General features: G+C 38.2%; 1 protein-coding gene across 1 annotated transcript; it reads right to left on the reverse strand.

The window, feature by feature from the left end:
* Window positions 1-646: 646 nt before the first annotated feature.
* bsx (brain-specific homeobox) lies at window positions 647-5,903 on the reverse strand. Its single transcript, XM_067970773.1, has 3 exons — window positions 5,642-5,903; window positions 2,451-2,641; window positions 647-904 (listed from the first exon to the last, which is right to left on the reverse strand). Exons 1-3 carry the CDS (start codon window positions 5,901-5,903, stop codon window positions 647-649), a joined length of 711 nt encoding a protein of 236 aa, XP_067826874.1.
* Window positions 5,904-17,300: the final 11,397 nt, after the last annotated feature.

Consider the following 17,300-nt stretch of genomic DNA (forward strand, 5'->3'; position numbering starts at 1 on the left):
CAATAAATGCACACTATATATACAAATCCAACACCACATATCTTTGTTTAGGTTCTAGCTTAAAACCTTATCATTGTATTTGTTTTCATAGTTTTACATAAATTATTTGCATTGGTGGGGAAATCGGTTGAGAATATGTAACAGAAATTCCGATCAAGAACAGACAGGTTTTAAAAAATTAAATCCACACCTTAAAAATCGAATACATAGTTGAAAATATTAGATTTTCGGTGCTTTGGACGGTAAATCTTTCAATGCTACTATAGGAGTTAATAGTTCGATTTTAATTTCTTGTAAATTAATATTTTATTAACATGAATATAATTTAAAATCGTTTACAAGATGCAGACATTCTACATTACAAGTGCTACAAAATGATCAAAGAAATTAACAACTGTTAATATAGTATAGATAGTATCAAACATCATTTCAGCCGAATTTATTTGACAACAATAAACTGGAAATAAACATTAGATTTGCGTTAATGAGCTATATACAGAAAAGATTTACAGACTATCAGTAGTATATTTTTCAGGGATTGTCACATCAGGTCCGCGTTGCAGCACCGATTCTCACACCCCCCTCACAAACCCAACAGTTACTGCGATGTAGTATTTATTTCGTGATCTTAATTTTAAATCTTATTTTACACTATATGATCAGCAGAACAAATGTCATCATCTTCAATAATATCCACATCATCTTCATGGTCCTCTAAGAGAAAGGCGTTCTGGCTGCTTAAAGATTTTATCTCTGAAGAATTTTTCTGGTTTAATTCCGCCTCACTGACGCTAGACTCGAGACATTGGTCGTCGGTGGGTGAGTTTTTCTGACCGTGATCATCCCGAGTCTTTCTTAACTGCTTTTTATGTTTCATTCTTCGATTCTGAAACCACGTTTTAACCTGGAAAAAAAACACACCAACAAGAAGCTCGAGGAACTTTACAGGAAGGGACAGGATCATTATTGACCCAGTCAGGTTAGGAATGAACCGCATTGAACTATATTACTACAGGTCGGGAATACTGTGCGAATAATGACATTAATTCAGCAGCAGAGGGGGAGACATTAGCAGCGGCCAAATTGAATGCAGCGTTTGGAATGCAGATACATTTTAGAGATAGTTCAGATTCTTCAAACAGAATTATTCTTGGTTCCAAAATGTTATTTTTGCACAACCAAATGCAATGTTTTTCCTTTGGATATCTGCGGAAATATTTGACATGATTTATTTCTTTTTAAAACATATAATCTGAATATGTAATGAACATTTAATTGCAGTTGCACAATATGTCAAAAACTCAATGGATTCTCACCGATTGAGAGCTTTATCTGACAAATATAAATTCACGTGGAAGAAATTCTGTGGTTTAAATAACTATCACCACAAATTACTCGTCACGAAGAGTTTAACTGTAAGATTAAGTATTTCTATCTAAATTCGAGTGTGAAATTCCCAGCCCCAGCATCAGATATTACTGGAAAAATACGAGTGTAAATTCGCAAAGTATTTAATTCCAGAAGTAACAGCTTTAATTCTAAAAGTAACTGCCATTGAAATCGCATATGTGTAGTGAACGAACCGATACTGTTAAACTTGTAAAAAAATATTTCGATTAGGACAACTTCAAAAAACGATTCGCAGTCCACTTTCACCACTGTCATTTTCATCAAATCAGACAATTTGCCGTTATTTTATGTGATCACTATTTTCATGAGAAGTCGCTTCACTCAAATATAAATAATATAAAAAGGCGAGAATCTGCAGATTGCATTTTGAAGCATTTCATTCTGAGAATTAGGTTTAGTTTCTTGCTCTGAACGTATTGTTAATGAATTTAAACTGTGGGTGTTACAAAATTTGAGATTTTTGTTTGGGGGTGGGGTTTATATTGATAACATCAATCTGTAAATTGGGATAAATGTGTGGCGCCAAAAAGAATCGAATGGGGAAGTGATTTTATGCATCCTGACTCCTGAAGGGAAAACTCAACGGGCGGGGTTAAAACAGAAGTTGTGAGTTGTCTGAATTAAACTCCGTTCGGGGCTACTCAACTTTTCTATTAACTGATTGATACGGGCCGACGGCTCAGTCTAGCCCCATCCACGGCTTGGAAATCGCTATCAACAAATAGAAACATGTCAACAACCAGCTGCTCACTTGTGTCTCACCTCTGTAGAAAGGGCAAATTCTTTGTGAATATTTGTTAGAATTCCTTCCCTTTAGTTGATTTTGATTTGAATAGCTCAGTGTTTTCACTTATTTCAATTTATACAATATATAAGTGTATATGTGTGTAGTGAGATTATTTTTGAAAGCAGTGTAAAGATCTGTTTGTATCTGGGAAAATGGAATTCAGTTCTATCGAAGGTTGCACCATGTCCTTTTATTCCCCTCCTCCATCTCCCTCGTTCCCTCTCCCAGCTCCCCGTTGTCCCTCCGGCTGTACCTGTGTCTCCGAGAGGCTCAGTGCCGACGCCAGTTCCACCCTCTCTGGGGTTGACAGGTAGCGCTGAATCTCAAAGCGTTTCTCCAGCCCTGAGAGCTGCGAGTCCGAGAAGACGGTCCGAGCTTTCCGCCGCCTGCAGTGCTTGCCTGGAAGCTCAGGGGGACGTTGGAAGAGAGCGGGCACATGCATACCTACTGATAACAAAGGGACAACACTCCGGTATGAATAACCTCCCCAAATCAGCATTCAACATAGTAAAAGATTCCTAATGCAACTATTTATCCTTGACTCGTCTGGCTCCCACTCTGCAGTTTTATGGCCGATTATGACCCTTCTGCTCCAAGATTCGGCAGATGTTCTGAAACTGCCCATCACTACATCACCATCGGCGGTATCAAATCCTACAACAACCCTTAGGAATACTGACACCTTTTAAATATTCTTTCTGTACATATTTTATACGTATCCTTAGAGGTAGACAATAAAAGCAAAGGATATCAAATTAGGCCTTAAAATCAAAGGAAAACGACAGGGAGATGGATACTTTTGATACTGTTGATAATGTTCGTCTCACAATATTCGATCGTTTACTTGTCTAACGATAATTTCTGGTAAAATACATTTTTATTAAAAGTCAATGATAAATTTGAAAAATATTACGATCGAGGTACTCCATTTACGTGACTCACGGTTATCTGTTGTTTAAAGAATTGCCAAAGCTTTGCCAGTAAAATGCTCCAGATTCATTTCGTACATTCTCTGATTTACTGAACAAGTTGGCGCTCGCCTGAAATGTTTGGTCCTTATATGTCAGTACAATAAAACTTGTGTTTTATCTGTAAGGCCCGTTGTATAAGACCTGTACAACAGGACAGTACTGGCTATTTTAATGAGATACATTCGATGTTATTGACGTGTCGGTTATAGTTGAACTCTAGTTATTTAGTGTGCTTTTTTTCAAGCAATGAAACGAGATAGAGAACAAAGACATTCACGTTAATTTGGTAAACAGACATTCATATCTCTCCTCAACTTGCCTACTAAGTCTATAACACTTTATAAGAAGTTTAGAATAGTTCATACGTTTTTATGAAAGGCGGGTTTTGTTACATGGGGTTAGTAATTGATCAGTCAAATTGTAAACAGACATAACAAAATAACGGCTACATTTTGCTGTTTTCTTTCGTGTCTCTCCTAGAATCATAATTGCCATAATTGTTTAACATTGTGAGTAGCAGTGGGTTCCTTTGCTTAAAGCAGTCTTGGTGCTTTACAAAATTCAGTGTTAAAATACAGATGAGAGCCGGTTGCCGGTGAATTCCTCTGAAATACGCCCTAGTTTCTAGAATAGGCCAAATTCTATTTCACTCCCAAAGATTGGAAGTCAATTTATTGTAGAGGAGGCGAGTGTGTTTCCCTCCCTTAATAGTTCGCGTTAGAAAGGGTGGAAATCTGCATATATTAATTTATGATTTCTAACTTCCTAAAAGTGAGTAACATTCTAAGATTTATTCTACTTCAGTTTAAAGATGGTCTACTGACAGATGTATCTATCAGTGTTTGCCCACGTACAAACTCACTCTCTCATCAGCTGAATAATACTGCCGGTATTTTGCACCCACTACAGTTTCCTAGATATCTATTTCAAAGTAGTTACATGATTTTGTTGTGTGTCTGGTGGTCTAAGTCCGGTATATTTAGTAATAATTAAATAAGCATAGCTAATATTGGTATGAATATAACATTTAAAATACAATGTTATTAACCCCAATTTATGGTGGTTATATTTCATATTATAAAATATACTTTTAATATAGATTATAAATGTGAAACATCTTTTCTCTTTTGAATAGTAATATTTTTAATATATCGTTCAGTAGTGGTTTAAATAGTTTTAATGCATTTAACAAGCATGTTAACATTACTTTATACAGAATAAAATCAAGAGTTTTGCTTCAGAACGAAGTTTTGGAAATATGTTTTAATTTCCACCCTGGGAGAAGGATAAAGTTTATCCGATATCCGTGTTCACGTTACCCGAATGCAATGGTGGCTGTTTTGTAACAGTCCGAGTGACTGAATGGTTGGAGAGCTGAATGCAAGGCTTACGAGGGGCAAAATTCGCCCTAACTCACAAAAAAATGAATTAAATGTTGCAAATTAATCAAGAAAAAGGCGCGTTGCTAAAATTCCACAGTTATGATTGAAGTTTGAAGTAACAGAAAAATCTGAGCGAAGCTTTAAAAACATTAATGAACAGGATCTGTTAAAAAATAACTGCAAATGTATCCATTTTATTTGCATGTTTTAAAAATAATGTCCTTAAAATATTGCAGAGACCAATGCATTCAGAATTATTAATAAAACAAGAAAAAGACATTTTAAAGCACTTAAAAAACTTCAATATTTTATTCGCGTCTGTGCAAAACAAACGTGTCTGTTTGATAGTTTTCATTCATAAAATTAAATTGTTTTAATCGTTATCACTGATATTTGTACATACCATGAGCATTGTATTCGTCTGGCATCAGGTTACTTTCAAACTACAACAAAGTATCAAACTTTAGCAACAATTCCATTTTGAAACAGATGTCCTTTCAAAAAACAAATTAATCTTTGTCACGTAGTTCGAAATTAAAGTTTAATATCTAAGCTACGATTTCCTATTTCCTTATATGACACATTTTGTGTGTATATGTTCCCTGAAAGGAATCGCAGCCACAAAAACAATTTATCATTACAATGCCTGAATTAGATCAGCAACTGTTTACTGCGCCTTGTTTCTGGGCCTGAATTTTTGATTAAATTAATTTCTTGTATTGTCTCATGAAGTGTAACGATATCCAAAGCTTTTATTAAATTGCATTGTTACACGATTCCATATATATTTGCCTAAACTGTACAGTTGTAACCTGATTTCTGTCTAGAATACATTTGTGAAAAGTTTGCATGCTGCGAAAAATGCGTTCAATTAAACCCTTGGAAACATTAATTTGTAAATATAGATACTGGAAGAATGAGTGTTGTCTCCTCACGTGGCTGTCTTCATATATTCATGGCACACCCGTACATATGTTGTTATGTACAGAAAGAAATGCCCTTTTAAGTTAAAACCACTCTCCTTTTGCAGCGCCGGTAAGTATCTCCTTTCACTGTTCAGTTATCATTCAGTAATCAACAAACAGACTTACCAGGCGACGTGAGAAAGTAAGGGTGATGATGCTCCGGCTTGTGGAGTGGGTGGTGAGGATGTGGTGCCAGTATGGTCGGGGTTGGCATTATAGGGTATCCATACTCTAGCAAAGGGACTCGGGATGCCAAGGAACTGGCAAAAGAAACAGGAGGGGCTTCCCTCAGAGGCTTGGGTTTGTGCAGTAAAATATCTTCGATGAAGAAAGACGTTGGCCGCTGGGCAGAAACTTGATGTATCGGGGACGTGAAATTCAGGTTCATCTCTCCACTTCGCCGGATGCTCTCAGTCCAAAGAGATTTTCTTTTGTTTGGTTTTGCGGAATCCCCTCTAACAAGTCCGATGTGTCTTTTATTACCGAGACTCTGCGGAATGTCTTATTTTAGATGCAACAGGTTTGCAGGGGGTTGGGAGTCTATTTACTGAAGTAAAAGATCTGCACTTCAGCATGAAATAGGACTGCGATCAGCCAATGGGGAAGCTTTAGGGCGGAGGATAGGACTCAATCACCATGCTGGCAGGTAGCGCTGATAGTCGGGAACTGGCCCTGGTGCTGAAAGGACTACAGGGGCCATTTCAGTGAAATACATTTTAACACTTTTTTTCATACAATTGTTTTCCTGAATTAAATTGCATCTATCATTAATTTCTAACACGCTCTCCGCCCTCCAGCGACTAAAAATACCTCCTGCCCATTGTACCTGCTCAATCTCTCCAAGTCTTCCTGCAGCAATCAGAGGCAAGTTTAAGAGAGAACCACAAACTGCTGGCTGTACTCAGCAGGTCAGTCAGCATCTGTGGAGAGGACAGACAGTCCTGGTGAACTGTCCACATCTGAAACGTTAACGTGTCCTTTCTCGCCACAGATGCTGACTATGCTCCTGAGCGGATCCAGCAATTTCTGATTTTGGTTCAGTTCTTTGCTTTTTGTTCAGATTGAAGAGTTATTTGTGTTTGTTAAAATTGCGTCCGATTACATCCATAGATAATTTAAAAATGGAATTTCAACCACTTGTCATAATTGGGCATATTGCGTTATATAGTGCATGGGTATTTCAGAATATAGTGCCTGACTACACTAGAAAGTAGCATCAATCACAAAATAATTTGTTCAATTCATGATTTAACGTGTTAATATTTGGATACGAATTGTTTTTGAGTTAGTACTATTGACAAACAATCATTTGCAGGAGTAGTGGTTACAAAGATATTTTAAACTGCGCTACTGGTTGATTGGCGTTTACTAAACGTAGTTCAATACTTTGCGTTTGTTAAAAAAGATCCACTTATTAAAGATCGTGCTATGAAAAATCTAATAGGTAATCTGCAGGTAAGGAGTTGTTTGAGCACATATTATTCTAACTTGTCGCCTGGCGGGTGTGTGCGTGAGGGGGACGGGTGCAATCGTGATCCGATTCAGAAGGTGACAATCTTCATGAAGGGTATTATTACACTACCTGTTTGTACAGTGCGAAACGCAGTCAGTAGACCTCAGTTTTGCTAAGTCCTCCTTAATGACAAAGGGTTTGGGTGCTTGCATTTATGTCCAGAGTTTCCCTCCTGGCCTATTTCCATTTTAATGTTAGAAGAGAAGGTGGGAGCCTGGATCATTCCCAATGCCAGTATGGCCCAATAGATTGTCTGCGGCCATATTTAGCATGGTTTTACACGACACTGCAATTATTATGTGTCCCTATGTAACCAAGTCAGTGTGAGAATACCTTCTAAAGGGGGGTTCACAGCTCTTGCGTATTTACCTATCCTTATAAGTTTGCATAGATTGGGGGGGGGGGGGGGGGGGCGGAGTTGGGCCTTGTGATTGTGGGATCCTAGATTTCTATAAAATGATCTCCTGGACTGGTTTTGATCGCCTGAGGGGGTCGGAGAGGAATTTTCCAGAGTTTTATTCTCTTAGTAGCCCTGTTTTTTTTCTTTCCCAGGAGGTTACATGGCTGCTGGGGGTTATGAAGTGTCCAGCAATGATGCGCCAGGCATCATGAGTGTGGGGCAGTCTTGATGGACCGCCTGGTCTTTTTCTGTGTATCATTTTCGTATGTTCCTATAAAGGATGCCCTAGGTTGACTCAATGATGTCAATCCTCTATACATTTCTTTGTAATCTTTCCTTAAGTTAAGAATGTGCATCGACTTGAAAGCAATAGTGGAACTTGGGAGTCAACTGACTGCACTGAATACAAGAATATAAGCCAGTTCTAGCAAGTTGCTTTACACCACTTAGGTTTCACACAGCGTGCAGTATAACTCCAGTGTGCTGGGTTGCCAAGCTTTAAACTGCTTGGATGGTGCATTGGATCACCTTCATATTTACTTTAAATTTACATTTGAATTAACCTAGTGCTAGGGGAGAGCTCGCTGCAATGTATGACTTCTATTAGTATTAAGACATAACCATCCATGGAGTGGAATGGGTGTAGAAGTCCTTTGCCACTAAGTCCAGCTAGTAGCGTAGCTGTGATTTGTAGGTTGTGCATTGCAGGTTAGTTAAATACCCTTAGTGGGGAGAATCAGATCATCAGCTTTGCTCTCGATGCGCATCTGAAAATGTTGCATATCAACGGAAAAGCGGCGGTAAAGACATCAAGCTGCCTGAGAACTTTATGAGTCTTATAATTAAAGTTTTAATAGATGGCTTCACATTTAATGTCAAAAGGGTTATATCTGGGTCATTTTTTCGTTGGTCACTTTCAAGATGATAACCCAGTTAGAAGCAGGGTTAGTTAGTATTTATATCCAAGAACGAGAGGCAAAACAATTGAGACTAACATTTCGCAGATTTTAACATACTACTTTTCATTTATTAAAACTTTTACCAATGATCTGAGCTGTGTTTAGGTGAAATACATTTAATTTCTCAGATAGATATTTTAATATTTAAATTTTTAACATGGATCACAAATGTACAATTCTATATTTAGAGGAAACTATTCTGAATGTTGTTACCCTTTGTCCACCTCCTCTCTGGATGTAGTGTTACACATATCAGACCTACACATTATATCTGTGCCAGGTTCCCCGCATGTCTAGCGCATACCTTGTGATGTCCGTATATTTAGCCTGAAAGGCCTTATTTTGTTCCAAGATTCCTTTTGTCTTTTCTATCCAATTCATTAGACCTTGTTCCGTTTAATTACCCTGAATATGTATTTCTATCTCTACGTCGTTCAATACATATTTAGATGGATATTAGATCCGTGCAATTATACATGGTTTCCATCGAAGCGATGAGAAAATTATGAATTTATATTTTCTTCAAAAACTTATCCCTCAACCTCACTGATTTATTTCACCTTCCTTCGTCATCTCTTTCTTTTATTTACTCTCCTCTCTTTCGCTCGTCTTTTCTTCCTTGCACCGCAGGACTGAACAGAGCGGCAGATAATTTCAGCTCATTTCCCATCAAATTGGTGTAATTATTGACATTAAACTCGGGAAAATTACAAGAAGGTACTTCTGTTCCATCTCCCAGTGCCTGCGCTAATTTGTTGAAATCGAGTTGCCATCACAGTTTCAATCATTTTTTATTAATGCGGAAAGTGGTTGAAGAGAGGCAGAATTCTCGCACCCCATGCTATTAGATAATTAGGGAAGATGTTAGAGAGGGAAGTGCTAATCCTTGGGCACGGGGACAGCCTTTCCATCCGATCAGGCAGGTAGAAGAAATTAATTTCTGGAATCAATTAGCGTTAAAAGAACATTACTTCACCAAGTGCGAGTCATGTCTTCCATATGTATGAGGGAGAAATGATAAAGGTCTAAGAGACCACAGTCCTGGTAAACAAGAATATTTTAATAAATACATGCCAAGTTGCCACCAAGTACTGTGCAGGCAAGTTTTAGATTTTTTTGTGTGAAAGGAGGTTTGAGGGGACACTTTACTAAGTCTGAAAATCACGTGAATTAGAATAAACGCTTCGTTGTCCATGTAACATCACATCTCGTTTTACCGCATACACACACATATAAATATATATGTATATATGTGTGTAATTTTTCTGCCCATTTTTTGTTCCTGCCCTGTTGCTATTCTGTACACAGACAGACCTGAGCATGAATACAATACGGGTGAGACTGATTAAAAAACACAACACGGTAACTAGTTGCTGTTAGGGGCAAATGGGAACGTAAATGAATTAATGGCGATGAAATTGTCCTAATGTACAGCTTGTCGATGCCGTCAGAGCAGAGAATAAGAGGTAAGCTGCTTTATTGTCCATCTCATCAATTGAAACGCCTGTTGTTGAGGCTTCAGAGCACAGCTCCTTTTCTCTGAAGCCACACATGCTTCTAAGAAGCTTCTGGGATTAATGACAACTCCGTATATGCCTATTCTAACACTCCATTGAAACAGTGCAACAGGCAGCCGTAATCAGGGTTGATTCTTTCAACATCCACATCATTGTCAGTCTATAGATAAATTTGCTTTTTCGTAGAGTTAAATAGAATCGTTACATTTTTTACGTGCTGACATAGTTATTTTATATTGTGAAACTGACAGAATCCAATTATTACAAACTATTATTCCAATATACATGCAACTTAATTTGAATGCCAGTTCTGCTATTAGTTTTGCGATAAAGTGGCACTAAATTGATTACAGTTTCGCAGATGAAATAATCAGATATACACATTTCTTTAAATTGTTCAATTAATCTAATTTGTAAATTCGCTGCTAGCAGCATAGACATAAAAAGGCCCAATCACCTCATAATTTTTAAATCTCTGCTATGCGTTTTGTAAATTATACCTGAATGAAAAAGCTACGGTTCCCACTCCTTTTGAAGTCAGATTGGGTTTTTCCACAAGGCACCTCTAAATAATCTAGTGTGCCATTTGACACAGTATATGAGGCTCGTCAAGACTCACAGCTGTTCTGAGTCCTCACTTTGTACATCGATACTAATTGCAACGGATTTAGATGGAAAAAAATATCTCCACACAATCGGAGCAAGCACGGTTAAAAGCAACAATGGGAGAGGTCGTAGCTCCATCTGGAACTTCTGAAAACATGATTAGGAGTTGAGGAAAAGGCAGTAACCGAAAGGCATTATAAATTGAACTTGAAGTGGCATAGAGATCCCTTTAACCTCTAATTGCTATTTTCCCTGTGAAAGGCGAATTCTTCACTTGGGGTAAGATGGACTCATTATTAAAAGGCCAGGATTAAACTCTTATCAGAATGTAAACGGTTCGGTAACTAATAACATTTCTGAATAATACTTCTGCTGTCTGTATACACTTATGTGCCCTCCAGGCATTTAAAGCGAAAGAGTAGCACAACATGTCAGCGACATACCAAGGGCCAATTACTGGAGCGTTGTAGGGTTTGTTGAATGCTGAGTACAGTAAATGCGGCATGTTTCATCCTTTCGTTCACCGCTGGCCGACATGTCCCCCAAATGTTATATTTAGAACATTACATCAATGCCTCATTTAGTAAACAATCAACGTGACTTTCGGACGTGCTTATAAACACATGCGACAGACGTTATAAAATACGACGTTTTATTAGTAATAAGAATTAATTATATGTTCAATAAAGGAGAGGAACTTATCTCTCCCCTGCTCCAGTATCTATCGGTGTATTATATATACTTACCGTTAGTTGATATTTGAAACTCGAGAGGAAAACATTTGAACATCTTTTGTTTTATTTAAAACCCAATCGGTTACAAAGTCGAATAAAGTAAGTCATTTATTACCCGAGTAGAGAATATCCCCAAGTGAGTAGAATCTGAAACCCCTAACAATAACCTGTATCATTTCCAGCCATTGTATATCTTGAGTTCTCTAAATGAAATTAGTAGTAAATTCTGACAGTTAATGTTACAGGAATGTTTATTTAGGCTTAACTCACGCTGTATATATAGTAAATGCAGCATATCACACGCATACATTTATATATATACACACATATTGGATATATATATGCGTGTGTGTATATATATATGTACAGATACATATTTATAGGCATATAAATAAGTACATGCATATATATATATATCAGTGCACAAAACGTTTTGTTAATTTTTCTTTATATATATAATTATTTGGTGTACTGCTGAATATAATTAGAGGATTTATAAACAAGAGCTACTTTATGATATGGTGTAGATAAAATTAAAACATACTCACGCATTGTTCATGTGAAATTGTGTGATCTGGATTACATTAATACACGTGTAATCTATGAAAAGCACATTGTCAAATAAGAATTTACAGCTAAAAATAGTTTGCAAGACCGTGAGTGCATGTGTGTGTGTGTGTGTCTGTGTTTTTTGTTTCTCTTAAATGAATAGAAATGCCCAGTTACCAGGTATTGGATTAAGGGGGAAACAAAGCTGGGCTGATGTTCCCTATTGTGACTTGTCAAGCTTTGCTACAGCTCAGACGGCGATGCAGAGCAGACCAAGGCCACTCTCAGCATGGAACAGAGTTAGTCAGGGAGTGAAACTCCCAAAGAATCACAAATCCACATCTCGGGATTGTGCTCAGAGTGGGGTTTGTGTCATCATACGAGCACTTTAACTCCGAGAAGAGGGAATTTGGGGACAGATAAAGAGCCTGAGAAATGAATGCAGCTCCAGGGGGATTTCGAATAGATAACTAGACGCCTGGGAGGAGAAGACAAGGGGAAGGGACGGAAATAATGTGGAAAAGTAAAATAAAATAATTACTTGTTGAGTAATGTGAACTAACATCATTGACATCAGAAATAAAACAATGCAAATGTATAGATACTAACCAAATACCTCGCTGCATTTCTCATTCAGAAACAAATTAAACATTTGACCGAATAAATTCGTTTTTCCGATTCGGAAAGTGTATCAGAATTTCACATCACTTATGTTGCATGAAATCGAAGGCAACAAAAACTGTACTCGGTCTTTTGGCAGAGACTAGTAACTGTGTGTGTGTGTGTGTGTGTGTGTGTACCCCAGGGTGTATCTGAAGTATGAAGTACACCCACCTTGATTGAAGACGGTTCAATATTACAGATTAAACAACCAATAATGTGTATTATGGTTTTTAAAATGCTGCTCTTCAAACGTGCGCCGCCTTTACCTACATTACTTTAAACGCCTGTTATTTGCAAAGCAGGCAAGAAGCCCAATTTATCAGTTATAAACACGATTGTTAATCGCTTATACTAGTGTTGACTTATACCTAAATTACATTAAATTATAAGTTTCCTGTATAGTTCAATTCATATTATAGCCGATGCTGTACACACATCCAGAAACTAGGTGAGTCTTGCAAGTATGCGTATATTTTCCTAATTTTAGAGAATTGATACTTAAAGGTCGGTTTAGTCATTTGTTTCAATAATTTATTCAAAATTGGATTCTTATTTATTGTTTTAAATGTACTGTTAACGAAAAGAAAATCTGAATTGTCAGTTTATTACCGAAGTGAAATATATGAGTGATTCAATCTACCTTATTGGAATTCTACTTTAACAGTTGAATTCTATTCAATATTCCATACTTTTAGATTAAAACATATTAAATTCTATCCACTGTATGACGTTGTTGTCCCTAACAACAGTCCCAACTTAAAGCGGAACTATTTTAGCATTTAAATAAATGCACTATTTTAAATCGAAATAAGGGCTCCTTTTAAAAGGCAGGACATGATTTTCTGCCCAGATCTTTAGGACAAGGACTATTCCCAATTACAGTCACCAGTACTCAGTATTGTTATTCCATAACAACAAAAATATTTTTATTCCTTAAATATTCGGCCAGTTTTCCTTCAAGAACAACTTGCACATCAGGAGAAATGGAACGAGCGGGAGCTGCAGACAGTCCCATATTTCAGCTACAGGGAAATCAGACACTGACATGACACTGACACTTCTCGTGGAAGATTGCAAGAATGTTGTTACCGTGAAGAAATATTAGACAACATATTTTAAACTTTCCAAATGCATATTTTGTTGGCAGGATGATTCACGTAAAACTATTCCCATAAAAAGAGGCAGGAACTGGAAAAACGAAACGTAAATTAAAATAATTGTAACGATCTCGTATCTCCGCAGTGAGATAGAGGGGGAGATAGACGGTATAATATGAAGGACACGAGCGGGTATCTGTAAACTCCTCAAAGAAATGGTGAGTGCAGACAGAGATAGACAATAAAGGGAGTGAGTGAGTGGAGTGAGTGACACACGTGTGGAGTGTGCGTGAAAAAGGTTAGATTTGGGAAATTCCAAGTGTGACTGCCTAAATTAACTATTTCATTCATTATGGGAAAATCTCGATTAAATTTCAATATCTCCTCCTCAAAAAGCCTTTGACATCAGAAATTCCAACATCAATCAATTAATTAGTGGCTACAGAGTGCACCGCCTCAACAGTCACATTTGACACAAAAATGCCTCTTCCCCCCTCCCTAAAGAATAGTCTTTGGGGATTTCTTTGGCAGCAGATTGGTTTTGATTTCTCTCTCTAATCCTTACCAAAATTATGCAACAGGAGATGTTTATTTCAAGTATAATAAACTAAGACTTGTTGGTTGACCACTCAACAGTGCTGAGGAAATGTTACTGTTTTAGTTTCAGCTAAAGGAGGGGGTCAGGCAAAGAGAAAATCGAGGAAGCACAAGTTAGCCACAACGAGATTTAAATTAAAAGATCAAAGCTTTGGCACAGATCATTTCCGTTTTACAAAAAGCGATACAGTAAACAATGCTGGCAAGGACGGGATATAAACGAACACAAATATAACAGAGATCCTTTAAAAGATATATACAATACAAGGAGAAGGAACTTACGCCCTGGCCGTCAAATAAACCAAGATCTAAAATGTCTTAACAGGATTGAGTGCTTAATATTTGGTCAGTATAAAGGATTCTGCTCCCCACTGTAGTTCAGTCGCAGGGGGACTTCTCGTCCCCTGGATGGTTCAGTTGTTAACTCCAGTGTGTAACTGAGCCAGGTTTCAGTTTCAATTCCTAGTCAGGCCCACACTGAGGCCAATAGTTACGTTCAGCTTCCAGCGAGGTAGAACCAGTGCTTGGCTCCTGCCTTCTGGTTAGGAGAGAGCTTTGTGAATCCCTGGATGCATGTAGAGTGGTAACTGTTTAAAGTGTGGGGATGGGAGAATCTCTGCTGTCTAAATATTTAAGGTAGAGTCAAGCACATAATCCACACCAACCCTTTAGTGTAGCACTGAGGGAGTGCTGCACTGTTGGAGATGCTATTTTTCAGATGAAATGTTAAACCATCTGCCTTCTTAAATGGATATAAAAGATTCCATGGCACTGTTGGAAGAAGAGAAATTCCAGTGTCCTGGCCAATATTTATCCCTCAACCAATTTGTGGGCTGGCACCAGACAAAATAACCATGAAAGCTTCTGGATTGTCTTTAAACCCAACTGGCTCACTGATGTCCTTCAGGGAAGGAGTCCTGGCACCCCCTACCTGATCTGGCCCACATGTGGCTCCAGTCCCACTCTAAATTGTTGACTCTTAGTGTTCTTAGGGCAACTAGGATGGGCAATAAATGCAGGCTTTACAGGGTCACCACATCCCGAAAACAAATTAAAAAAAGATACCAATAAAGCTCCAACAATGTACCTTATGCCCAACCTGATCTCATAAGAGTATCCCCTACGTCCATTACTACATTTTCAGTTCCCAGCCCAGCTCTCCCTGTGGCTTCTCTGAACGAGACTGTGAAGTTAGTACCAGTCAGTACTGAAATATTGGCAACCTTGCTCTGTAGATCAATTGATGACCACTAGGAATGGGGTTCAGGCGACTAAATTAGTTTCACTTAGACACTTAGGACCCGTACAACTAACAAACAGTGGAGACTTCCATCCAATTCGTCTGACCCGGATTCAAACTCAGATATCAAAAGTGAAAAGCCAGTGTTCTAATCCATTGCATTATTCCATCCCTTGTTTTTTTTTCTAAGTCAGATTCAACAACACTGTTGAGAGGACAAGACCTAGGAAAGTAATGAAAATGTAAGGAGAATGTGGAAAATGTGTTTTATGAAGTAAGACAGTACAACAAAAGACATCTTGCGATTTTCTGCCACCTAATATCATTGGTGATAAACCAAGATAAGTGATGTAACTCACATCAATATAATGTAAAATGAGCATGGTGATCTTTGTTTATGAAGGCTGTTTTCAAGTTTGTTTGATTTAACAGAATTGGGTTATAGAACACAGTCTATTATAATTATAAGGAATAATCCTAGCAACTGATGGAATAGTGTTGTTCTGTTTGGCAGACAAAGTCCTGCTCTTGTTCTTAGGCTCAGAACAGTCCAAAGCCAATGCAAACTGTTGGCTGCCTTCTCCATTGCCAGAGTTTAAGCCAAGCCTCCATATTTATGCAAGGGTTAAAACAAATCCCACAGTTATACCTCAACAATCTGCATCAATCAAATAAGTCTGTGAAGAATACCCAGCAGATCAGGTTCATGCAGTGTTTCTCCTGCCAATGGAGTTCTTTCCCAGTCAATATCTTCACCTGGAACTTTGACTGAGCCATGCAGAACTTCAAATGTGGGATTAAGAAAGAACTTACAATAATGTAGCACCTTTCACAGCCTCAAGATATACTAATGCACAGCCAACTGTCCACAGCAAGATTTCATAAGCAGCAAATGAGATAACTAGTCAACCACTCTGTCAGTGGTTATTGTTGAGGAATGAATGTTGGCCAGGGCACCGGGAGGACTAAAATTGTACCATGGGATTTTTACATCGACCTGAGCAGGCAGAAACAGCCACAGTTTAACATCTCATCTGAAGATGGCACTGAAGTATCAGTCTAAATTACGTGCTAAAGACCTGGAGTGGGGCTTGAACCCTCGACCTTCTAACTCAAAGAGTACCATCACTGAGCCAAGCTGATATCCAAGCAGTTAGCCATTGTTTACTGTATTAGTGTTATTGACCTGATCAAACAATGTACTTCAACCTAGAAAGAGCACCTTCTATTTCACTACTTTGACATTTCAATTTCTAATTTCCCACAGCAGCTCTCCTTGTGGTCCTTCTGCGTAGATTGCTAATTAGTACTAAATTAATTGCAGTTTTGTGTTCTGATTCATGGCCATTAGGAATTCAGGTGGGATCGTAGGACATGTGTAAGTTAAGAATATAAGAAAAAAGTGAAAAATGAAACTAGGCTAGTTGACCCATTCAATTCATCTCTCTGATATTCCAACACATCTAGCATCAAACTGGGTTTTTTTTTCATTCGTTCGTGGGATATGGGCGCGCTGGCAATGCCAGCATTTATTGCCCATCCCTAATTGCCCTTGAGAAGGTGGTGGTGAGCCGCCTTCTTGAACCGCTGCAGTCTGTGTGGTGAAGGTTCTCCCACAGTGCTGTTAGGTAAGGAGTTCAAGGATTTTGACCCAACGACGATGAAGGAACTGCGATATATTTCCAAGTCGGGATGGTGTGTGACTTCGAGGGGAACGTGCAGGTGGTGTTGTTCCCATGTGCCTGCTGTCCTTGTCCTTCTGGGTGGTAGAGGTCGCGGGTTTGGGAGGTGCTGTCGAAGAAGCCTTGACAAGTTACTGCAATTGGTGTCCGGATACATTTGACTCTCTAACCATACTCACTAGAGTAAAGAAAATTTTTGAAGACATGGTTTAAATTCCTTTTCTTTTC

Source organism: Heptranchias perlo, chromosome 33, assembly GCF_035084215.1.
Source record: "Heptranchias perlo isolate sHepPer1 chromosome 33, sHepPer1.hap1, whole genome shotgun sequence".
NCBI lineage: Eukaryota > Metazoa > Chordata > Chondrichthyes > Hexanchiformes > Hexanchidae > Heptranchias > Heptranchias perlo.

Coding starts and splice junctions, on each gene's coding strand:
- bsx (XM_067970773.1), bottom strand. CDS start 5,903: ATGAACCTGAATTTCACGTCCCCGATACATCAAGTTTCTGCCCAGCGG. Junction 2,642..5,641: donor TTACTTTCTCACGTCGCCTG/GTAAGTCTGTTT, acceptor TGTTATCAGTAG/GTATGCATGTGCCCGCTCTC. Junction 905..2,450: donor TGAGCCTCTCGGAGACACAG/GTACAGCCGGAG, acceptor TTTTTTTTCCAG/GTTAAAACGTGGTTTCAGAA.